Raw genomic sequence first — 25,478 nt, 5'->3', positions numbered from 1 at the left:
ATTGTACTATAATGTTGCTGTTCATCATGCTTTGTGTAACATTTTCTTGATGTTTTATTGGAGCTTCAAGTATTGCTACATTGCCACAATTTATAGGTAGACTTTCTTAAGCTTCCTTTGACAGTGTTATAGTTGGAACCTAGATTCTCAACTTCAATCAGTGTAGAGTTGGCTTTTTCAACTACAGTCCAACCCCAGGCTGTAATTAAAAGTAATTCACCGGTTATTTTGTATTGTTCAAAGTGTGAGGAACCCTGGAGTGTCTAAGAATTAAAAGCTGTAAGTGACAGACAAGGAGTTGCCTAATCTTCCCTTGCAAAACACAATCCCAGGGAAATATTGGACAAGTTCTGGGTGGAGAATCAATAGTTTTCACCCATGCAACTCACAAGGCTTTTGTAACTGCATCCAGCCAGATGTAGTTACAAAGCCCTCTTCCGACCTTCACACTTACTGCAAAGAGGCCTGTTTTATATTCTGTGTTCAAAGATATTGGGGAGGGGGAGAGTATATGCCACCCATATTCTCATCCAAAGTTGTAATTGTACATAATAGTAGGGTTCGTGTATCACTGTCATATATTGCAAAATGCTTTGGCTTTATTTATTTGCCTTTCACTTTTGCAAGGCCTATATCTGAACTGAAGGTATAGTGCCAGCTCTGTATCTTTTTTCATCAGTGATTGACTAATTTATAAAAGACAATTATTAAGTACTCTACAAACATTCAAGCAGCAGAAGACCCCTGTTTGGTTGTTTGCTTTTAACTGCTTTTGATTTTTAAAAGATCCTGAAATTCCAGTAGCCAAACAGAGTTTACACATCTCAATAACAAAACAACAGGAAATGCATTTTATACGTTCTGGAAAGACAAGGGTAGAATTATAATTGCCTTCTCAATCTGGTAACAAACCATGAGTCATGCTGTTATGGAACGGTGTACCTTCAAGTTGTCTGTCATCTTATGGTGACTTTCTGAGTTTCACAGGATTTTTCTTAAGTAAGGAACAGTCAAAGGTGGTTTGCCATTATTTTCCTATGAAATATAGCCTACAGCATTGCAACCTTGATGGCTTACATTTCAAGGGCATGTGTGTGTTTCTGTGTACATTTGTGTATCTCCCCTAACGTGGGACTCAATGTAACCCAGCTCACTGCAAAGATTGAAACAGAATTAGAGCTAAAATGATTATATATAACATGATTTTTATTTTACTTCACCATTCCATCTGGATCTAGGCAGCTTACAACCATGATAATACATACAATACAATACAAATACACTCTACTTCCCCTCCCTACCTCTCCCTCAACAAACAATATCAAATAAATAAATAAATATCCTACTTTTCTTTAAATGTCTGATTTAAAACAATTTAAACATGTTTAAAGCATAACAATGAGAATTGCTGCTTTATTATAATGCACTTTCACTAGTATCACCCCATCTCTATCAAAATATAATTTGTAAATTTTATTTTCTCACCCAAATCTCTTAAAATTAATAGTTCTGAGGGCAACCATAGTCATTGAGGAACATATAGTCTGAAGGTGGGAAAGTTCGAAAGCTCCTCTTTCCTTGCAAACTTTTTAGAAAAAAATAAATTACCTGTTTGATCCATTTATAGAAATGTAAAGATGCAACGTTTTTGTGATTAATATTAATAGCTTTTCAGTTTAATGCATTTATGAATAGATGACAATACTAGGAAAGCATAGTTAGAAATGCATTTTAATGACATAGTTTATGTTTTATTCATGCGATACAGACACAGAAGTGCCCTTTCTCAACAAACAGAAAACCACTGGATACATTTTTAGCCCTTCTGCCTAATCAGGTTTCTCAATCACAGCACTAGTTTTATATTTATTATATTCTCATTGGTGTGTGTACACACACACACACACACAGAGAGAGAGAGAGCACATGGTACACACACCCCTTCCATTTTATGGTGACCTTGATGAAGAGCAGATGTAAAATTAGAAACATAAATCAGTATCATTAAAGATTCCCCCAAAAAAATTAAGCGTAATTATCAGCTTCCACATCAACAACTTCTCAAGTCTAAGATCAAGAAAATCAAAACACTGAAGTCAACCTCTTTCACTCCAACACATGGTTGCTTTACCTAGGCACCCATGTTTTATCCTGGTAAAGGCACAAAGATGAATAAGCCACTATTTTCTGTCAGTGGTGCTTGCCTCCATGATGCTTCTTCCAACCACCAAATCCAGGACTTTCCAGCTAACCCACTGGCTGATCTCCCAAAAGTAGAAATTTTAGGTGAAGTCTCTTTCCCCTTTTCTATTCCTACTATATCCTGTGCCCATATGTTTGAAATAAAATTACTCTCTGTACACTGGGTCATGAGGAGTGTGAGAACATAGGATGCTGCCAACTTGGGAAGTCTTGGTCTGGCCAATACATGGATAAGAGAACCCATATGGGCCATCATGATGGAGTTGTCATAAGTTAGAGTCAAGTTGAATGCAAGTAAGAACAAGAAGCAAGGGTGAATTATTTGTCCTAGAATGCTCCAGGAACAGCAATTCACATATTCAATAGGTTGCAACAGGACTACACTGTCATTGCTCACCATGACTCAAACGTTCCTGCCCATATTCTGTACTACACTGTCCAGGAGGATCTCCTAGTTCTCCAAAGAAGCCTTTCAAGGCTGCATATGGTTTAGGGGAGAAAGATGAGTGGAGAAGGGGATGTTTTTGGAACTTATTTAATGCAATGTTTGCTAGGATCCAAATCACAGATTTTAAATAATAATAATAATAATAATAATAATAATAAGAAGAAGAAGAAGAAGAAGAAGAAGAAGAAGAAGAAGAATTTGATTTAATCTAAATGAATTCAGTTGTGAATCTATTCTTCCCTACCCCATCTTTATTTCGTTCTCTAGTTACCCAAATTAGTGAAAGCACCTCTGGAAACAAGAATGAATGGAAATTCCTCCATTTGGACTCTTCTAGCCCTTAAAATATTGTGAACTAAACCATTCTGTTGCACAATAAAACCCTTATTCAGACGCAGCCAGATCTCCATTTCTTGGATTTCTCCTTATGGTAGATAACATCTGCCAACTGTTTTTTTTTTTTTTTTTGATATACTGTGTATTATTTGATATATATATATATATGTGTTTCATATTTATACATTTTATATATACACAAACACATGTACGTACGTACATATGTTACATACATACATACATTCCATGTGTTTAGTTGCTGCTAGTAGGTGTTATTGTGCCATTAGAACTATGTGTTACTGTGTGGTTTGTTTCCATGACACCTCCATACTTCTGCCTTAAGGAGTGGTGCTTTTCAGCATACATAAACTGATCTATGGACTGAACTCTACACAGAGCTACTTTCCTACATCTTTCAAGAAAGGATTGTGATAGAACCACAAATACCAACTGAATAGTCAAAAAGGTGTTGCAATGACAGGAAAATAAACATCATTACCTTGAATAAGGTTTTTCATTCACAAAGTGGTTGGAGCAGTATTTCATTTTCATTTTATATTTTGCATTACTGTTACAAGTGAGTAATGCTATTATTTCCAGATTTTGTAAATAATTAATGGACTCATTAAGCATACGCACCAAAATCCCACCTGCCAATGAATATTTGGAGCGGGGGAGGAGGGAGGAAAATTAATTTTTTTCACTTTGAAAAATATATGCCCCATGTTCTAATTAGCGATCTGTTAATTACTCGTCAAACAATTGCACATATGATCAACAGTAGTCGTGAAATGATACATTGGTGTGTGCAGTACTTTAATCACAGAAATTAACATTTGACTAGAGGGAAAGTAGTAATTTGCTTGAATATGTTTATCACTGAAGGTCAAGAGAAAATTATTCAGTCATTGCTCATCTGCATTGATGTGCAGCAAATGGAGGTGTTAATGAATTCTTTGTTAACAGAAGAAAAAATTCCTAAAGTCACATGTGCAGTTTCTCTGCTGTCTCCATGTAGAAAATTGAACCTCCACAATCCCTGAAGGTGCACAAACACACACACAGAGGGTTCCACCACTACAAACACATACAAACACGCATGTGCACTTGCACGCATGCATGCACACACTGCAAGATCAAAAGAAAAGCTGTTACATTGGTAGCATACATGAAGGTTTGCTTGATAAGCTGAAACAACCTTGAATAACTAAATAATGGCCCTCTTCAGACGGGCCTTTGCGACACCCCCGTCACATGCAAGGGGTTGGCCGTGGGCACACCACCCATATTGGCCTCACCCCTAGCACGTGATGGGGGCGTCATAATGGTGGTGCCCTGTACACACAGGCACTGCCATTTTGGCGCAATAGACACTTAGCATCTGCATGTCCTGGTGTCATAAGGATGTCACGAGTGCGGTTTGTCCGCTATGGCTCCCTCGCACAGCAAAACAAGGCATGGGCAGGCCACCTGTTTTGGGCGGTCTGTATCCCGCCAATAATAATAATAATTCTCTCATTTTCATTTCAGTCATTCAGAATAAAAAGAAGCTTGGATCAAACAATGAAGGAGATTAGTTGCCCTGCTAGATCTTAAAGCAGCAATGTTGTCAGATAAATTCTTACAGTAGCAAGCATATCCTTGCCAAAATCCAAAACCTTTAAAAACAATTAACAGAATTACCCAGTGGTGCCGCTTGATGTTGGGCCATGCACATTCAGGTCACCTGGGAGCGCCTTGTGGACAGTGGAGTTTCGACTCACTTTGAGAAAATGCAGCTTTGAGTTGCTTTTTGCTGCCCATCTGTTCTGCCCTTAACTTCACATGGAAACTTGGGAACTCTGAGCCATTTACCAGTAATAACTTTCCAAGGTTTGATTTATCAAGTTGTTGTTGATTTAATGGGTTTGTTTGTTAGGTTTATCAATTGGATTTAGGCTTACATTTACAGTATATTGCAGTCTGTTAATCTTTTAAAATTATAATGTGGGGAAGGGGTGAATTTACAAATATCAGTAAGTATATATTGAAATACAGCTTCAATTGATGATGGACGACAAGAGGATATCAGTGTGATATCTCATTAACTAAAAATTCAGGTCTTTGGAATTATCTGATGCTGTGTTTTGACAGGAAGAAAACAGTGATCTATTGGAACTAATGGACTGGAATTGACATTGTGAGGCTGTCACCTGCCCCCGCATTTCAGTTTGTTACTGCTCACCATATGTTGGCACTCTCTTCTTTCTTTCTTTCTTTCTTTACTTTAGTACAATTAACATATTTGTTAATATTTTAAAATTACTATACGTAGAAGGGAAATGTGTTTATACTTAACATGAATAAATGTACAGTGTTGCAGATTATAGTGTGTTGCTTGCCCTAAAGATTCCAGATCCTGTTTGATCTTGGAAACTAAATAGGTTCAGCTCTGGTTAGTACTTGGATGGGAGCCCACCAATGAATGCCAGGTGCTATAGGCTATATTTCAGAGAAAGGAAATGGCAAAAATACCTCTGAGTATTCTTTGCTAAGAAACCACTATGAAATTCATGGGGTCACCATAAGTTGACAGCTGGCTTGAAGGCACATACTGTACATACATACATGAGGAGGATAAATTATGCATGTCCAACATTATGCACTGGAGTTGTGTAACAGACTAGGGGTTCAGTTTTAAATATAAGGTATTCAGAAGCTGAACACATGATGCGTAGGTGCTGAAGAAACAATGCATCTGAGGTGCTCTTTGGTTTGTGAGTGGTTGTGCTAAGCATCATGGTGAACAGAGTCACCACTGCTTTCAGGCTGTCTGTAGGATACAGGCTACTAAAGGGCAAAGCCTCCCCCAATGAAACACAAGTATCCCTTCTATATAAGATCAAGTTGGAAACAAATGGAAGACAGGGAGAATTAAGTTCCTGTGCCAGGGCTGGAAGACACCAAAGTAAAGGACCCTCTCACTTGAGTTTCTGCCTGTATTGCCTGGTCTCACCTGAGAGTGATGAAATGTTGAGACCCTGCAGGGATCATTTATTGGCTCATTGGATAAGCAATATTGCATGCCATGCTTTTTAATACTACAAAACTGTAACCATGTAGTTACATGGTTGACAGAAATCAAGGAGACAGGCAAGTGTTTAAGCATTGCTCCATCTTATCCTTTCCTGCGTTATAATAGGAATACAATACAACATGAATAAACTGAAAGACTGCTATATTACATGTTAAAATGTATCTTTTTAGAGGCAGTATTTCTGCAATATATTTTTGCAATATATTTATGCAATATAAAGCAACTCAATAATGTTACAGACAGGCTCTTTTGTCTAGAATCCTAATATATTAAATGGGAGAATGTCTCAAACAGACTCTCCAACTATTACATCCTTTTAAATGTTGTGGCTCTGGGTGAGATTCAGTAGTGTCATTCACTGCAGGGACTGCTATCATCATGAAAATCCTGAAAGATTCTTGTGAGGCTCCTGCTCCGTATTCTGATACTCCTACCACTAAATGTAAGGTTCTGCCTAAATCTCCATAGCCACCATCTATGAAGTCTTCTACAATGCCACTGCTACCATCTACAGTGGGGACATTCCCCTATCCCAATTTCTGCCACCAGTGTAAGGATCCCCTCCAGTTCCACTGCTGTGACTACCACTGTGGGGACCTACTAGATGCCCTCAGGGTTTCTGTGAGGAATATTATGCAACGTCTAACTCCACTGGACATCCACTTTTTCTGATCTCTGATGCCATCACAGACAACATGTCTGAACCCATCCTTTACACATACATAGCATTCCCAGAAGCCAAAAGCATATGATACACACAAAACAACATGAACACCATTTTATTAAGAGGAACTGAACATAATAGAACAAATTAATAATTAAATACATTTAAGACAAACATTTCATTCTTTCTCACTCTCTTTTCTGCAAAAACTGCTAAATCAGGCTAAATCTACACTGCAGTATTAATGCAATTGGACACCACTTTAACTGCTATGGCTCAAATTGTAGCTTTTTGAGACATTTGACCTTCTCTGTCAGAGAGGTCTAGTGCCACAACAAACTACTAAACCCAGGGTGCCACAGCACGGATCCATGGCAGTTAAAACAATGTCAACCTGCATTATTTCTGCAGTGCAGATGCAGCCTTAGAGAAGTGGAGGCAAAGAGATTCCCATTATGCTAATCCCATTAGGCTTAAATTTATGCTACACTGTATCTTTGGGGATCTAATCTCTATGATTAAATTCCAGTATAGAGTGCACAGAAATGTAGCAGTGTGTTATTTCAATTATTTCAGCTGCTCCCTGTAGAGATGGGTGGCTCTGATATCAGAGGCGTGTTGAATCCATGCTGGGGTGGGTTTATGGGCTTTTAAATTCAACTAAAACCTTGTGCAGATTCACCATCCTGTTGACATTTAAGACGTCACCTTCAACTGGCTGTTCTTCTTCCACCTCATTCTTTTAGTGTAATCTTCTGCTCATAGTGAAATAATGTGTTCCTTTATCAACTAGTTACATGAACATCCTACCCTTTTTCCAGATTATCCATGCAATAATACTGTGAAATAGGTCAGATTGAGACAGAGTGAGTAGTCCAAGCTCACTCTGTCAATTTCATGGACACTACAATATACCTCTCCCAAATTCCAGTCCAACACTTGAAGCACTATACCGCACTGGCGTAGTACCTGGTCAGACTGTTATCCTTTCTTACTTTCCTATCCTCTACTATTGGATCCTTTTTTCTATAGATGCCATCATCCCTCTTACTTTCTCCTATAACTCTTGTTTTGCAGTAACATCATATATCTTAACAATGGCGGGTTACAGACGGGCAGGGGAGGACGTCTTGGAGGTGTATTCAGCTGAATACGGAGCCTCCAGACGGCCCGCCCCGGGGGCGTGCTTCAGGTGTTGGGGCTTCCACATGGGGGGCAATGAAGACGCCTCACCTGGGGCCGTTTCAGACCCGGAGTTTCCAAACCGCCGCCTCGGAGGACGCCGCAAAGAGAGAGGCAGCTCCCTCACGGGCGGCCCAAACCGTGGCTTTTTTTTCCCTTTGCCGGCTGGTGGATGCGCAGCTGCGCATCCGCAACGCTAATCAGCGGCGGCAGAAAGCCTATGGGCACATTTAAAGTGCCCAAGCCCCTTTAAAACTTTTCCCCCCGCTCTGCCCAAGAACAAAGGTGGTCTCCTGCCAGCTAGTGATCAGCTGGTGTTGGCATCCTTGTCCGCTTGCACTTTGCCAGTGTCACCAACATCATGGATGCCTCCTCTCCTTTGGTCCCCACGCTCCTGCTGAATCTGCAATGCGCAGCCACAGCTGCCTCCGCTGCCACCGCTGTCCCCCTGCCATCCCCCATCACCTCCCTTGTACATATGTAAATATTTACAGTTTTAGCGTTTTTTATTGTTAGGTGAAAATGGCACAGGAATGTGTGTAGCGGTTCACTTTAAAGTCCAAACTTTCCAAGCAGCGCATGCGTACATGTTGCTCTAGGGTTAGGGTTAGGGTTAGGGTTACGAGTCTTAAAAGCGCTGCAGCTGTGCTGCAGCTTCCACACCTGCATGGCAGCTGACGCTGCAATTAAAGCCTGACTGCAAACCGCGCATGTCCGGGACCCCATCTCATTATGCGACGCAGCTGACACGGAGCTTTTAAACGGGCAACTTATATTTGCGGCGGGGCAATTCTGACGTACCGGTGCAGCAGCTTATAGACGGAGCTGCGCAGCTGCGCATCAAACGGAAAAGAAGCGGAAAAAAGCAGCACCTTTTTAATGCCGCTTCTTCCCGCTTGGGGCGTGCGGGGGGCGTGTTCATGGCGGCATTCAGGTAAGGGCCGTCTGAAGGCTCTACCTTCATGACGTCATGAATACACCCCTTTTTGCCCGTCTGTAACCCACCAATGAAGCTTTGTGTAGCTCTTCCTGGCTAGTAGTGCAGGTTGTACAGAGTCTTGACTGTTAAATCTTTGATTGAAATATCTGAGAGTCTAGGGCTAAATTATACATTATGTATATACAGCTAAAGGATACATAATGCAGAAAAGTCATGATTGCATTTCCTGGCATGTTTCATCTAGGCAGAAGCAACTATGCATTTGTCTCAACTTTTTATATTGTTATCTTCAGAAATTGTAATGCAGTTATAGCAGGGAATGTCCTCACACCATTCTCCTGCTTTAAAATATGCTTTAAAAATACATTTTTCTTCCATGGATAAATAGTACCCCAATGGATCAGGAAAATAAGGAATGGGGCCTAAATATCTTAAAGGCAATGGATCCCAGCTGATCTTGGAAGCTAAGCTGAGTCATCCCTGCTTAGTACTTGGATGGAAAACTGCCAACGTATACCAGGTGCTGTAGACTATATTTCAGAAAAAGGAATTGGCAAGAATACCTTTGAGTATTCCTTGCCTAAATAAATCCTGTGAAATTGACAGGTGACTTGAAGGTACACAGAGAGAGTGTGTGTGAGAGAAGTATATTAAGCATCTTTCCATCTGTTGCTGCAGTGGAGGGAGGAATCGGAGGAAGACAGCACCGAATAAAGCATGGAAAAATATCTATCCATGCATTGCTTATCTGTAAAGAAACTCCATTTCCTCCATTTCTTTGAATCCAGTCATTTAACAGCATTTTTATACTATCCACTAATCAACAGCTCTTGAGGCACTTGATGGAGTGTGGGGAGTTAAATAATAAAATTATTTTAAAAATTAATACACAACCAGAAGAAAAATTAATACACAATCAGTATCAAAAGAAAATGGAAGATAAAACAAGCAACAAGGGTTGAGATCACTGTCAGGCCCAATATATATATATTTAAAACCAAAAAGACTGGAAAGCAAATAAGTGTTATCTGATTCAGAAAATCCAACACTGAACAAATTCCTAGGAGACAGACGTCCACAACTGGATGCAACTGCTGAAAAGTCATCTCTCCCTAGTAGACACCATCCTCATCTTATTGCATAATGACAGACAGACTCATGCCTGTGAAGAGGATCATAGGGTCTGGGCCACTAGAGAAAGATGGTTCTTCCAGTGTTCTTGCTTCAAGCAACATAGAATTGTAAAATTGGACTCAGGGACTGGACACCACAGCAGATGATCAAACACTCATATAAAACAACTGTATCTCTCAGCCTCAGTTAACAGTTTTTCTACCCTACTGGGCTTTAGCTGAAGCTTCTGGACCAACAAAGAGCTGATGGAACATGGAACACTTTCACAAGGCTGTGGCTTGGGGTCATTAGTTATTGTAGAAACATTTTCTGCTCTCTAAAACACTATTATCCTTTGTTATTCCTTACATTCTAAAAAGATGGTGCTTTTCTTCCCTTTACACAGTAAAATATATCATTACAGTAATGGCTGTTCATGGAGGACCTCCCTGCGGTACACCGTTTGGATTGGATCAAATTAATTCCTGTATCAACCGTGATTTCTACATCATATAAGTGGGAGCATAGAGAAGTTGATATGAAAGGCAAACATCCAACAATCTTATTGAGGCTATCAATTTAAATATGGAATTTAATACTTTTATTCAAAAGTTCAGGTACAGTATAATTTTTCTCATTTGACATATAATTCGAAGGGTAACATTAACACTAAATGTCTAGCTGAGTCTTTAACTATCTACATCTTTTGACCAGATTATTTCAATTTTACAGTCTTACACATATTCTACTCGGAGGTCATGCTGAGGTCCTATTTAGTGGGATTTCCTTTTTGCTAACTGTGCTGAAGTTTTTAGTCCCAGAATTAACAAGACCTCATCATCACAAAGTACTCCTTGTACCTGGCATTCTGTTTTATAATAATAGTTCTTAGGAGACCTGAACATACTATGAAAAAATCATTTGAACAAAACTTTAATGAACATTGATTCCTCTGGGACACACACTGTAGAAATAAAAAGAGAGAGCAGAACATTTTTTAAAAAAAATACAAGTTTGCATTTGATTCAGGAATAAGTGGGTGGGGAGAGGGGAACAATATCAACTAATCCATTCTTTTTGCTTATTATAGACTAGTAAGTAGTTTTCCTAGTGTGCAAATCAAGTGTGAATAGCTTATCCCCAAAGTTAAATATTTAGACCCACCCTTTGCTTCAGTTACATTTACAAAAGTGTTTCTGCTGGTATAGCAAGTCTTAGAAAATCCCATTGTGATCATACTGTGTGCAGAAGTGTTTTTTCTGGTGTAACAAGTCTTGGAAAGTCCCATTGTGAGCACACTTGGTGCACAAGTATTTGTTCTGGTGTAACAAGCCTCAGAAAGTTTCATTGTGAGCACACTGTCTGCACAACTCTTTCTTCTGGTGTAATAAGTCTTGGAACACTGTGAGCACTGCTCACAGAGGGATTATCACTGGTTATAATGGGATGGGAGTTTTAATACTTCCCTTCCTAGCCATCCTTTCCAATTATCATCCATGCCTCTTCATATGATTATGAGACTTGCGGGATTATGAGACCATTGGCGGCAGTGATTTTCTCTTTCTCTATAACCCAATAATGGGTCAGGAAAGATGATTCTCAGAAAAATTGGTGCCCAGGGGGTATGTGGTGGTCTGGACCTAGGTTAAAAAATGTTGTTGTGCTTATTAGATAACTTCAGATAAGATGTGGCTATGTATGCAATGTATGTAGTAAATGTGATACAGTGGGCCTTTGGTATCTGCTGGGCTTTGGTTCCAGGACACACACACACACACACACACACACACACACACACACACCAAACGTCATGGATGTTCAAGTCCCATTAAATACAGTGGATAGTAAAATGGTGTCCCCTATATTAAATGGCAAAATCAAAGTTTGCTTTTTAGAGAATACACACACATTCAAGCTATGTACACTTGAATGTCTGGCTAAAGAATCTGTGGATATGGAGGGACAACAGTAAAGTAAGTGATCTCCCAGGAAGGGGTAAGACAAGGGAGTGACTGCTGATTAGCTAAGTCTTGAAAGGGAAACTAAAATGGCTAAGTGCAGGTTGGAGCAGGATTTAGCTTATGAGTTAGACCAGGGGTAGGCAACCTGCGGCCTGCGGGCCGGATGCAGCCCGGCAAGGCCTTGGGACCGGCCCTCGGCCTGGTCCTGCCACCGGTTGCCGCCAGGGCCTTTGGGGGGCAATTGTCTATAGAAGCCTCAGAAACATGCATTTATATTAACATTTTTTTAAAAATCAGCAAATTTTTTCGCGTGTCCTCCATTTTTTAAAAAAGTGTCTTCCATTTGAAAATTTTGTCCTACATTTGTCCTGGTTTATTTATATATTTAATTTTTTAAAAAATTATTTAATTATTTATTTTTTGGCTTCGGCCCCCCAGTTGTCTGAGGGACAGCAACCCGGCCCCCGGCTCAAAAAGGTTGCCTACCCCTGAGTTAGACAGAGGGGAGGGGGGAGAAATATCACAGTCAATGGTAAGAATATGAGTAAGATGTGAGTTTGAGTTAGTAATGGTCAGGTCTGAGATGTTTTGAATTAGTAACTATTGACTTTTCTATTGATACTCTGTTTTATAATTCATTTTTGCATTATACGCTTGTACTTCTAAAATGCTACATAAGGATAATTTGAAAGCCTGAGTTCAGATAAGTGGTGGCTGTGGTGACAGCTGTTATTTAAGGGTAGAGAGAGGGGAGATTAGATAACTGAAGTCTCATACAGAAACCACAAGGGCACCTAGGTTTCCACATTTGATGCCATAGCAGTGGGATAGCAGGAGGTCTTTATATTGTTGGCAGAGATAAGGTTAAGTATAAGCTATCATGGGGGTAAGATTAAACATACCAAGTTTCTCCAAAGGGAGAGTCTTTTCCACCAGGGTTCATATCCCAGGAGCAGAGAATACTCAAAAAGTAGACTAGTAGAAAACAATTTTCAGGAATCTTGTTTTTTTTCCTTGTACTGTGCACCAAGCAATTAATATATTTTAAAACAACACACACACACACCGAAAAGGGGTGTGTGTGTGACTTGACTGACTTGTAAGACTCCCCTAACTATGGGTTTAACTTGCTGTGTAACAATTCCAATTCTATCTGGTAATTTGCTGCTACAAAATCCAAAACCATTTTCTCCTGTACTGCTCTAAAACATCCAAGATAACTGTGAACCAATAATTAGGTGTGGTTGAACAAACAATATTCATTTAGCAAACATTTTGAAAAATAAAGTTGATTTGCAATGTATTTTTAAAACCCAGTGATTACTGTTTAGTGCTCCTTACATCTGAAATCTGAACAAATTTCCTCTGATACAGATAGGCTGCGTCCGCACTGCAAAAATAATCGGGTTTGATACCGCTTTAATTGTCATGGCTCAATATTATGGAATCCTGGACATTGTAGTTTGTTGTGGCACCAGTTTTGCTCCGTCCACTCTCGCAACCAATATCTCCCACCACTCAGTTCCCATCCCACCAACTGTAATTTTTCCTCTCCTCTTCAACTGTCTTCAGTCAAATCTCAGCACACTCCAACTATCTGTTCCATTCACTCACCTTTCCTTGCAATCACACCTTCCCTTATTCCTGTCTTTACAAGTCCCATATGTTCTCTGAATTGCTGCCCTGTACCACCCAGTCAAGCATAACAGGTCCCAATAAAAACGGAACCTTCTCTCTAGGTTTAAAAAAAAAAGGAGGGGGGATCAGACAGAAGAGACAAAGTCAGTGTACTTCTGTTGTTGTTGCCTGTCTTCAAGTCACCTCTGACTTATGGAGACCTTATCGTAGACTAGGCTTGACAGGATTTGTAAAGAGGACATCTGTCATTGCTTTCATCTGAATATACCCTACACCGTCTGGTAAGCAGGCTCTACTTTTTAAAAAGAACACAGAGAAACAAAGGAATAATAGGTAGACACAAGGGGTGCAAATGGCATTCTTTTTCAGGAGCCACTAGCAGTATAGCTTGGGTCCAATCAGTTATATTATGTCTGGAGCTTGAGAATCACTGTAAAAAATTTGAGTCCAACTGAAGTAATACCACCTGTTTCTGTGTTTACAAGAATAGAAATCTGAGATTAACCACCCTATGTCAATTTGCTCACATATCAAAACATCTGACAACTGTTGAGCCAATAGCTGCTCCCCCTCCACATTTTGTAGCTGAGGATGACAGATGATTATGACCTATTGAAAGGCAGTACCAGGATTATGCTTTGTACTGCAGGAAAAACTAATAGCAAACATGTTTCTATTTATTAGCATTGACAGCTTCCCTTTTGATGATCTGTACCAAAATGTGAACTCTTATAATAAATACACACTCACTAAAGCATAAGAACAGGCATGATGCATTAAATTACTGAATGCTAGATAATTTTCCTTCTCCTGCCCCTATTATTTTAATGGGGAAATAGATATATCAAATCCTCACAAAATGTATTTTTCAGGTGATTTTTTTTAATGGAGGCAGTTCTGATGCCAAACATGTGCCTCTACACATAAACCAAATGGATTATCAAGCTGTTTTTATATGTGTCACAACTTTAATATAGTTTTGTAGTTCCCAAAGCAGAATTGACAAGCTCAATTATTCATGTTTTATGATTGTTTTCATACTTTTTAAAAATCTTTTGAAATGTTTGCAACAGACCTGTGACTATAAGCAATAAACATTTTTCATATAGTGTTATTGTGCTGCTGACTGTATGTTGCAGAACCTCTGAAGAATTGTGAAGAATGTTTTAGACACCAGCTCAAATTAACCCTTGGTAACTCTTCCAGCTTTAGAGGAAGGTAAAGGCAAACCCATTCTGAACAAATCCTACCAAGAAACCCGCATGATAGGTTCACCTTAAGATTGCAATTAGTTGGAAACGACTTGAAGCCACACAACTCATGTTTTCTGGAGGCTCTGAATTGACTGCTTATTTGCTACTGAGCAGGTTTAAGGTTTTGGCACTATTATGCAAAGGTCTAAACATATCCGAAGACATGATTTTCTCTACCCCATCACAGAACCCACTTACTGGTCTTTTGAGAAGTTCTCCTAGTGGTTCCACATGCATTTCAATGTATCCGCAGACCCCAAGAGTTAGGGTTTAAGTGTATCAGTTCTCTTTCTGTAGAATGACCTCCAGTTTTGGCATATGTCTATTGTTGCCCCCTCTCCCCTCACACTCTTATTTCAAGAACTTTGCATCAAAAGCAATGTCCTTTCAGAAAGATGCAATGATATTTTATTAACCCCCCCCCCCTTTACATGTTTCCCAGTTCAAAGCATTGATATGAGGCAGTTTATACATATTTCACAATGAATCTGAATTCAGTCTTTGGTTCTGTACCATTAGGAACACTGACAACTATTAAGACTGTTGTGAAACATATGCATGAGAAATTGTCTATCGTCCTAGTGGTCTTTTGTATATTGATTTATTTTATAACAGTGATTAAAAACCTTTCACTGTCTTGCATGCAGAGGTGTCATATATCTGAGAAATGGAAAATCTTTCTGCACATATAGACTAGGGGTAGGTGGAAATTTCAGTTCATTATCAGGTTTTACCAAAATTCTGTTATCAGTTTCACATGGTACCTCCCAGGCAAGAACTGCCAGGAAACACTACAAAGAGAGTTCTTTATCACAACACATGGTAAAATTGTATTTCTCAGTAATCCTAGCACCTCCCTTTTTATGCCAAGTGTATATAACCGTGATGGCGAACCTATGGCACATGTGCCACAGGTGTCATGCAACGCCATTTCGCCGGGCACGGGGCAAGGGAGAAGGCGGAACAGGTGAGTGCCTATTCTGCTTCCTCCCTGCCATTTTTGGGCTTCCCGCTGTCTCAGCCAGAAAATGGCACCTGGAAGGAGGAGACAGAGGCGTGCATGTCTGCCTCCTCCTTCTCTCCCAGCTTCTCTTTGCTCCGTGCGAAGGGCCGAGGAGAAGGCGGCTGGGACGTGTGCCCAGCCGTCTCCTCCTCCCTTTCCCTTCGCTCCCCGCGCAAGGGCTCTATGGAGCCTTCGTGGTCGGAGCGAAGGGCCGAGGAGAAGGCAGCTGGGACGCATGCCCAGCCTCTTCCTCCTCCCTTTCCCTTCGCTCCCCACGAAAGGCCGAAGAGAAGGCAGCTGGGACACGTGTCCAGGCGCCTCTCCTCCCTTTCCCTTTGCTCCCCGCGAAAGGGCTCCATGGAGCCCTTTCACGGGCAGCAAAGGGCCAAGGAGAAGGCAGCTGGGACGCGTGCCCAGCCTCCTTCTCCAGCCTTTCCCTTCTTTTGCCGGCCTGTGACGGCCCCAGAAGGGACCCTCAGGGGCTGGCAAAAGCCGGAGGACGGCCCGCCGTCCTCCATGGCCCCTAAAGGGACCTCAGGGGCCGGCAAATGCCGGGGCAGGAGCCAGAGGCTCCTCCCTCTGAAAAGGGGAAGCCCTGCCCCCAGAGGGCAGAATCCCCACCCCCAGCACTCAGCCCCCATCCTGGGGGTATAAGCCCCGCCCCCGGCACACGAACTGGAAAAGGTTCACCATCACTGGTATATAACATGCTTCTACCACTGAGGAGCAAAACAGCTAGCTGAAAGTACAGGCTGGAGACATTTGATAGATCACAATCTCATTTCTGAGGCAAATTGCTAAAAAGGTTGAAATTGAAAAAAAACCTATGGAGGCACAAGATTTATTAAATTTCATGGTAAGGAAAGTGTATTTCACTCCTTGTTGCTGCATTTGCATGAGGTTCAACATAAATCCTTCTAATGTGTTAGAAAGGTGAGAACCCAAGAACGGCCCTATTCGGTACTAAGAGGCACCTTATATCAGTCCCCCTTCTACTAAGAGGCATTAAAGCTAGTGGTCCCAAACACATTTTGTGGTAGCAAAATCCACAGTCATGTGTTCTCTGAAGAAGTATCTCTCTCCATATTGGATTTCTCACCACACAGCTTCTTAAATTTACACTTATTTCCAGTATTGATATGGAGAAAAACTCCACTTTTAAATATTTATTGTGGTAGAAAACAGACATTTACAAATAAATCCAACATATTTAAATAGTTTCAGTTATTAGAGCAGTTCCAATTCAAGTTAAAATAAATAGTCTATCTTGAGCATGATCAAAAATAGCTGTTTTCTACTACAAGCTTTTCATAGATGTTTATCACACTATGCTCTTAAAGAGGTACTATTCCAGTGTGACTCCTCTAGCAGCCTCCTGTTGCATGCTGGGATTGGCCAGTTTTAAGGAGCCTTAACTTCTCTGCCTGAGAATTCTAAATACCCCTCCTTAAAACTGCCAATCCAGCATTGCAACAGGGGCAGCTAGAGGAGTCACACTGGAATAGTACCTCTTTAAGAGCTCGTTCTGATAAACACCATAGTTTAAACGCACTGTTGTGAAGCTGGAATAAAACAGCAGTACATTTCACTTTGGTGAACTCAGGGAGTAAAAGATAAGCAGAATGGTAAACATCTACCCATGTCCAACATCACCGTCTGAACAACTAGATATCTGCTTTATATTGTAATAGATTATAGCAGAATTTTTAAATTTTACTTTATTTTTTGGAAAGCATGTTCTCATAATCAGCACAAGAAAAACCCATGTGCAACATGTTGGTTAGTGTAGGAAAAAAGATAGAATTGACAGAATAAAACTAGAAGGCTGTGATTTTTTTTTTTTTTGCAATGACATTCTTTAAAACCTGCTTCTGTAAAAAAATACACTAACAATAATAACAGATTTCCTATTATAGTACGGTCTGGAGGAAATCTCCATCCTATTCCAGAAAACCAGTTTCTTCACAGTATGTGCATTTTTGGCTTCAGAGTTTTCAGCATCAGTTTTGCAGCAACTGAAACAGACCTTAATATCAAAAGCCAAGAAGTTGTAACAAGACTGGATGAATTCTGGAAACAAAAATACCATTTATAATATACCTTCTTTAAATAGTCAAACATTAAGTATAGTTTAAATTTCAATTTTTTAAAAAGACCAATATTTCTTCATACAGTGAAATTGTCAGCACTCAGAATGTTTTTGTGCATTATATACGAAATACAGTCATTTTTTTCTTTGGGTAAAGCCATTCACAAATAAAATTACATACTTTACATGCCTCATGGTGTCCTATTTTGGGGGGAAAATGCCAAGGAAATATGTCTTTTTTAAAAAAAACCTCCCCTTTCAAAATAACCACATTAAATGTCTGCATAGTTTTTTCCCATCAACAAAATTTTATGAGATAAGGAACTAGGTTGGTTGTTAGAAAATTGCACAGCTTTACAGCTATGACTTCTCTTTCTACCAAAAATGAATCGTTCTTATATAGGAATAGTGGAAGCTAATCAATTCCTTAAACAATTTTTATTCAAATTTTATGCATTTTGACATACAAATGTGGATATTCCTTTCATACTTGTTATACTGTGGACCCACAAGCATAAAAATGTTTATTTTTTCAGTTTTCCAACTGAATATGACATAGCCTTCGTCCTGAAAATGAACAGCATAGGGTTCGTTGCTATGGTAATCACCATGGTATCAATACTCCAAACAGCATCATATGGCTTGTCCCTTGAGATCTCAACTCTGGAGAGGGCTTAGTCTCTTTCAATGTCATGGGGGGAATTAAAGATGACTTATGTGATTAACAACTAATGAAAATGGATTACACAGACAAATGCCCTTCTTTTCTATAAATGCTATCAGTGCTACAGGTGTCAGTGTTAATAAGCTGGTAACATGTTGGCAAATGTTATTCATTTGCAGAAGAGATAGCGGGAGCAAGATTTAACCCACTTCAAAAATATTTTGGCATACTGCAGAAAGGTTGTTACAAACTTTGCAAAACATTAATAGAAATCATTCCAAAAATGTTGCCATAAACAACTGCACCCTTCAGATTTGTCAAGTAGTTAATATTTAGAAAAACAGCATTTAAAAGGGAAAAAAATACTAAATGTTAAATGTACATATGAATTTCTAATTAATTCAGCATACTGGATCAATAATATGCAGTATCGAATGGACTTGGAAATATTTTCAGGGAAGGAAACACTACCTTTGAAATTATGAAACAGGCAATTAAAAAGCAATTCTGGTGAGTCCATGATACTTGTCTTTAGTTCTGGAATTTCTATATCAGAAAATTTTAAATTTATATTTTTCTTAACAAAAATAAGAAAAAGTACTGCTTTTTAGTAACTATAGTAATGAAAATAAAAATACATAAACGTAACATACCCAAGGTATTTCCCCCATTAACAGTTTGCAAAGTTCAGTAATATTTACAGATGTTACTCCAAAGTGAGAACTTGTTTGCTTCCCATATTTTAAACAGAGCCTTATTTCTTTTGGCTACATGGCAAGAGTATTTCTTTTTAAATTACAGGTATCGGTAGACAGAAGAAGATGGGAAAGCATTGTTTTAATCCAACTACAGGATGCATCCATGTAATATAACCCACATACTTTCCTTAATTTGATTTCTTCTCTCTGGTAAGAGACTTCAAAATCAAGACTCTGACCTATACCTCCCCTCAGCCAAGCAATGTGAATACATGCACATAAAACAAGAATGTCCTTCTCTCTGAAGGTCACAGATAAATGTCTAAATTCAATAAATAAGTCTCTATTTGAAAGTTTAACAGGAAAAAACTTCTTTATTTAAGCAATTTAGTCTTTTTTCTTTTCTAATATAGTTTTCTGTTCCTCCTTTTCATCTTGAGGTTCTACCAGGTTTTCAATGTTCTCCTCTTCTTGTTCCTCTTCAGTGCCTTCATCAGTCAGATCCATGCCTATTTCTTTCTTGGATGTGTCTGCTTCATCAGATCCTCCCTCCGTGTCAGCAGTGCAGATTCCATAACACATGATGCTGATGACACCCAGTGGCAGCCCAAAGAGAAAGCAACCCAGAAGTGGGGAACTTTTGAAAATAGACTGTTGAGAAATAATTGTCCATTAGTGATACTTTCACAATATTATAAGTATCTTGAGGAAAAGCCTTCCCATTCTGATCATAAAGACCATACAACTTCATATTTAATATTTCATCTACATTATCTCAGGTTCATAGTGATAAATTCTATTTACAAGTTATTACCTTCTAAAATTAAGACTCAAATTATTTCACAAAAAAGTTTAATGTGAAAGCCAGAGAAAGATATAAAAATAATCAATGAGTGCCACAGTCTAGCTTCTTGTGGCACACATGAGAAAATACAACATACTAGTAAAGTTAATACCAAATTGTTAATATTGCCATTACTATATTCTTTGGTCTTTGCTGCCACCAATATATTCACATTTTATATGGAAAACTGTACACAGATGTAAATGACTATTTGTTTTTGCAAAGTCACACATTTCCATTTCTCATTATCTTTTCAGGGAAAGTTGGCTGAGTTCATTAAAAAATAAATGAAGATTATGTGTGTGTAGCTGTAGATACTGTAGATGCACATATGTTCCTCTATACAGCTAAAAAATAGTGCTTGGCCATGAATTGACAGCAGTGCCTTGCAATCTCCACAATCTTTGCAGTTGCTGGAAATAACCAGTCATGGAAATGTACAATTACAGTGGTACCCCGGGTTACGAAATTAATTCGTTCCGCGGTTAATTTCGTAACCCGAAATACCTTCGTAAGCCGAATTCCCATAGGCGCTAATGGAAAAATAGCTCTCTGCTGCCCTCCGGTGGCGGAAAATAGCGCCGCGGTTTTTTCGTAACCCGAAGAAACCTTCGTAAGCCGAAGCAATAAATCCCTATGGGATTTTTTCGTATCCCGAAAAATTCGTAACCCGGCGCATTCGTATCCCGGGGTACCACTGTATATATCAGCAGTCCACACAATGAATACTACCAGATATTAAGATTGGCGGATTCAACAAGAAAAGTCTAATGCAAAGATCTCCGTACAGTAGCTATGAACTATTCAATTTTGCTATAAAAAAACTCCAGATGTCATATTTTATATAATGATATTATTTGCAATATAAAAATTGGCTTCAATATCCGGAATCAATTCATCAAATGAAAGAACTATGGGTTCACTTCTATGTTCATGGACATACAATCTAAGTATACATTTTATTTTACTTACTCCCACAGTTGACTTTGCATCATAAATTATTCTCTTGATTCGCTGAAGAATTCCATCTCCACCGTGAACCTGAAATTTGAAAGGTAAAAGCAACCATCAGCATTATTTACTTATATGTCACTTTTCATTCACTTTTCTTCACCATGAACCTTTACTGGTAAAATATTTCAAAAGAACATTTTTTTCAAAGAAGAAATTGCCTTGTCAAGTTATGATGTCCTCTATCTCATAAAACTCATAAACTTAGTCAAAAACGTGTGCAATTACTCCTTCCCAAAGAATACCCTTTTGACCCAACTGTAAAATTACTTTGCCCAGAAGGGATGTGCTGCTACAGCTGTTTCCATGGTGTTGCTTTTTCAGGAACAGTAATTTTGCAAAATATAGACTATTGGATGTATTAATCTATCAAATGTTTAACTAGCTGCCATTTGCCTATGCAAACAGAGCATTTGCTTATCAACTTCTTCCCACCTGCCAACTCTCCAATCTACTTAGTAATTTTCTTTTCTAGATTACTAAACTAGTGGCATGCTGACATACAGTATATGCTAGAATGCTAGCAGGCTTTGATTTCCAAGAAAGTTATTTGGAAGACAGCTTCAAGCAAGAGAATGGCAACGAAGTACAACAGTTGATAAATTATTGGCTCTTTCAAAAAGCTGCTAATTTAAAATAATTTTAAGGAATTTTCCATAACAGTGAAAAACTTACTTCTGCAGTGCCTTCCAATATCTCATGAATGAACTGGACCATATCTTCAGTGGTCTCTATAGGTTTATGAGGTAGGAAATATTGCTGATTGGATGTGTTCAGTACAACAATACTGGGGATTTTCACATCACTGAAACCGTAAAACAATATTGCTTAGAATTTTTTTTTTTTAAATCCAACTATATACCATAGTTAACAAAGAGACTAACACAGAAATACTGTACAAATATTTCTGAATTTCTGCAAGTGGGGTTAGCAAGAACAAATTGCAGTCAGTACAGGATCCTTGATCGTGGGACAATTCAATTCATGAGTCTGAAGAGTTTCATTTTCTTTCTTGCAATAAACTCAAACACTGCATTTCTGGTTAATTGCTTCAAAGGCTTTGTAGAGATCTACAAGGTTTTACCTAGTGTCCCATCTTGTTCAACATACAGTTTGCCCTCCCCATACGCAGGAGATCCGGTCTGGACCCTCCCACCCCCGTCCGTGTATGGGGAAAAGAGTGTATGCTTAAGCCCCATAGAAAATAATGAGGTGCGTGCTCACAGTGGCGCACAGGGTGCATGGCATGAGTACGCGCCCCACTATTTCTGCCGGGGGTTGCCTTCTGCATAAGCTCAAAGCCATGGAAGGCAAGCCCGCTTATAAGGAGAGCCGACAGTACATACCTGTTTGCATGACTTGCAGTGCCATGCCAAAGGAACACTGTAATACTGCCTGCCATGCAGTCGGGCAGGCAGCATGACGCCAGCTTGGGAGTGGCGTTGGGGCATGCATCATCCAAGCGCTACACCAGCCCCAAGCCAGTGCTTACTACCAGTATGTACAGCCCGTGTTGATGAACTAGTTTTTATTAACTGAATCCAGACACGTGAAGTACTGCTCAACAAGTCATGTGATTCAGGGCAGCATAAAGGAAACCATAAGAGATAGTAATGTGCTTTCTTTGAATTATGTTAGTAGATAGCCTTAGGCTTACTACTGATGTGTACAGTCGAGCTCTGATCCTCTAGATATTGATCAATTTGTTACTATCAGCCCTAGCCAGCCTTTCCAATGTTGTTCTTTCAGGGTTTTTTAATGCTGGGATTACAGCCTGTCTAAAGCAGTTCACTACTGTGGTCAAGAGTGTCTTCCATCAGCTATCTGGTGATATGCCATGTGGTTATCTTTACAGTTAACAGTAAGGTGTTTTTTTGTTGTTTTTTTTACATAAACCAGATGAATACAGACAAGCTTGCCTTCCTATCACTTGGACAGTGCTCTGAACCTTAAGCCTTGTACAATTACTCTGCCTCTGATCAAAGATTTTTCTTGAAATCTAGGTGATTTTTTTTAATTTGGGATACTGCAATGGACTCTGTGGGAGCAACACGGTGTGGTGGTTTGAGCATTGGACTATGACTCTGGAAACCAGGGTTCGAATCCCAGCTGAACCATATAAACCCACTGGTGACCTTAGGCTAGTCACACTCTCTCAGTCTCAGAGGAGAGCACAATAATAAACCCAATCTGAAGCAATATGCCAAAAAAAACTGCATGATAGGATCACCTTAGGTGTCATCGGAAATTAATAGAATGCACACAACAAAAACAAGTGGACTCTGCTGTAAAACAGTGATTTCATTCTTCTGTCTTGCTGCAAGGCTTAAAACTGAAATGGTCTGCTCACTTTCAACTGAACAACAGAGGTTCTGGAGTTCTTGCATTAATGGAAAAATTCACAGATAGTTCAAAGTTATGAAAACTGCTACAAACTTTACACTTTTTAGTGTAAATATAAACACATATAAATATATTTGTCCAACTTGGCATGGATCCCTATGGGAAAGTATTATAAACTAGTCATCACAATCTCTTTATGTTACCATCTTAGATATTTAATAACCCTAGGGGGAAAAACTGTTAGAGTTATTACTGCTACAGTAAATTGTTTATTTTTAATCATTTTCTGTAGTGCATACTACTACTTATTTCCCTATTTGAACTTATTTTTATAACTTTCACTAAAATGATCATAAGCAGATAGACAGTCAGGATTATTTCTCTCCTTGTGGAATTCAGAATGGAACATAATTAGAACATGTCTCTCTAGTTCCTCTCCAAGAGCTATTTAAGAGCTCTGTACTCCACAAAAGCTTAACAGTTACAACAGAATGATTTAAATTCACTGAAACATCAAAACACATACACGCACAGCCTTCCATGCGATGCTAGTATGTCCCTGCACCATAGGGCATAGTTCTATTTCAACTTACACCTGATCCTTGTGATCATTTTCAACTTCTCTTTCCAGCACCCTTCCAACAGCTATCTTATACTGCCATCTGGTGGAAAAATGTTGCACCATCTTTGTACAAATGTTTGATGGCAGCAGGAATATGATGATGGACCTTGCACAAAAGTTTATTAAAACACACAAATCATAAAACTATCACTGCAATGTAACTTCCCTATAGTCAATTCCTATGATCAGTTTCTTCAAAAAAAGGATTCTGAAGTGACTCAGTCATAGGACAAATATACAAAGAATCCATTCTTCTGAACACAGCCACAATGCAGAACATCTTACTAGATTCAAGTCTTGATAAAACTTCATTTACAATCTTCTATCATGTTTATATAAGTACTTCCAAACCTTATATAGCAGGTATAAGAACAAAATTTTGAATGACAAGAGCTGCATAGTCATTGATACCAAAAATGGATATACTTACTCCATTAGTAAACCATTAATGTACTCATTTCCATCCATGTGGCCAAATTGAAAGTTCCTGTTAAGACAATACACAAAATTGTCAGTTTACTGTAATTTAAAATGAATGATGGCAATGGCATTGTACTCAAGGTCACAAATAAAGTATGTGGAGGAAGTTACTTTTAAATTTGTCCCTCCTAGGGACAATTAGGATACTCTAATCCTCCAAATCAGATTTTTATAGGACACAAACAACTTGTGGTAGAAGCAAAACACTCCTCCTTCTATTAACATTAACCTCTGGTTATAACAAAATAATTATTCATAAAAGACAATGCCGTCTACAAACCATTGGGATTTATTGCAAAAATGTCTATGATCTTAGAGGAAAGGGTAGAAAGCACAACTTGAAAAACAAAAGGAAAGAGTAAGAGCCACTGAGCTTTTACTAGGTCTGCTATATAACACTAGGACCTGGCCTCCTAGTGTTTACTGGTACTAAAGCTCTATTCCAGACATTTCACCAGGGGTTGTGTAAAAGTAAGGTGTACATGGGAAACAGCAAACCCGCTCACCTGACCCATCACAGAACTTTAGTACTGAGTACAATATTGTCCCAGATAAAAGGACACAAGAGTATATTCAACCAAGTCTGGTCCCTGCTAAAACCTTGATCATTTGCCTCACAAGTAATTTAGAGCATCCAAGGATCTGCTGTATTTATACAAAGCCCATGGGTGGCAACACATTGTTAGAACTTTGCTGTATTTTGTACCTAGATCCCTCTGGACCAAGGAATTGTTTTTAGAAGGGCAATGACACGATAAACCTTCAGGCACTGAAACCAAGGATCCAGCTGTTTGTTCATGTACCTGAAAAGCTGTGAGTTTTCCAGGGGGTAAAAAACAACAACATTATTTCCAGTGCTCCCAATGTTATCCAATTTAGCATATTTTAAACCAAGTATGTTAAATACATTG

General features: G+C 39.1%; 1 protein-coding gene across 1 annotated transcript in view; it reads right to left on the bottom strand.

Annotated features, from left to right (window-relative positions):
• Positions 1–17,518: 17,518 nt before the first annotated feature.
• Positions 17,519–25,478, bottom strand: part of TMX3 (thioredoxin related transmembrane protein 3) — a 36,932-nt gene continuing 28,972 nt past the window's right edge. The window contains 4 exon segments of the mRNA XM_042464043.1: positions 17,519–19,918; positions 21,084–21,152; positions 21,798–21,927; positions 24,518–24,574. Of these exon segments, the coding sequence (XP_042319977.1) occupies positions 19,655–19,918; positions 21,084–21,152; positions 21,798–21,927; positions 24,518–24,574 (520 nt within the window). The 3' untranslated portion in view covers positions 17,519–19,654.

Source organism: Sceloporus undulatus, chromosome 4 (genome assembly GCF_019175285.1).
Source record: "Sceloporus undulatus isolate JIND9_A2432 ecotype Alabama chromosome 4, SceUnd_v1.1, whole genome shotgun sequence".
NCBI lineage: Eukaryota > Metazoa > Chordata > Lepidosauria > Squamata > Phrynosomatidae > Sceloporus > Sceloporus undulatus.
The sequence above is the reverse complement of the archived record's forward strand: the minus strand, read 5'-3'. Positions and strand labels throughout refer to the sequence as shown.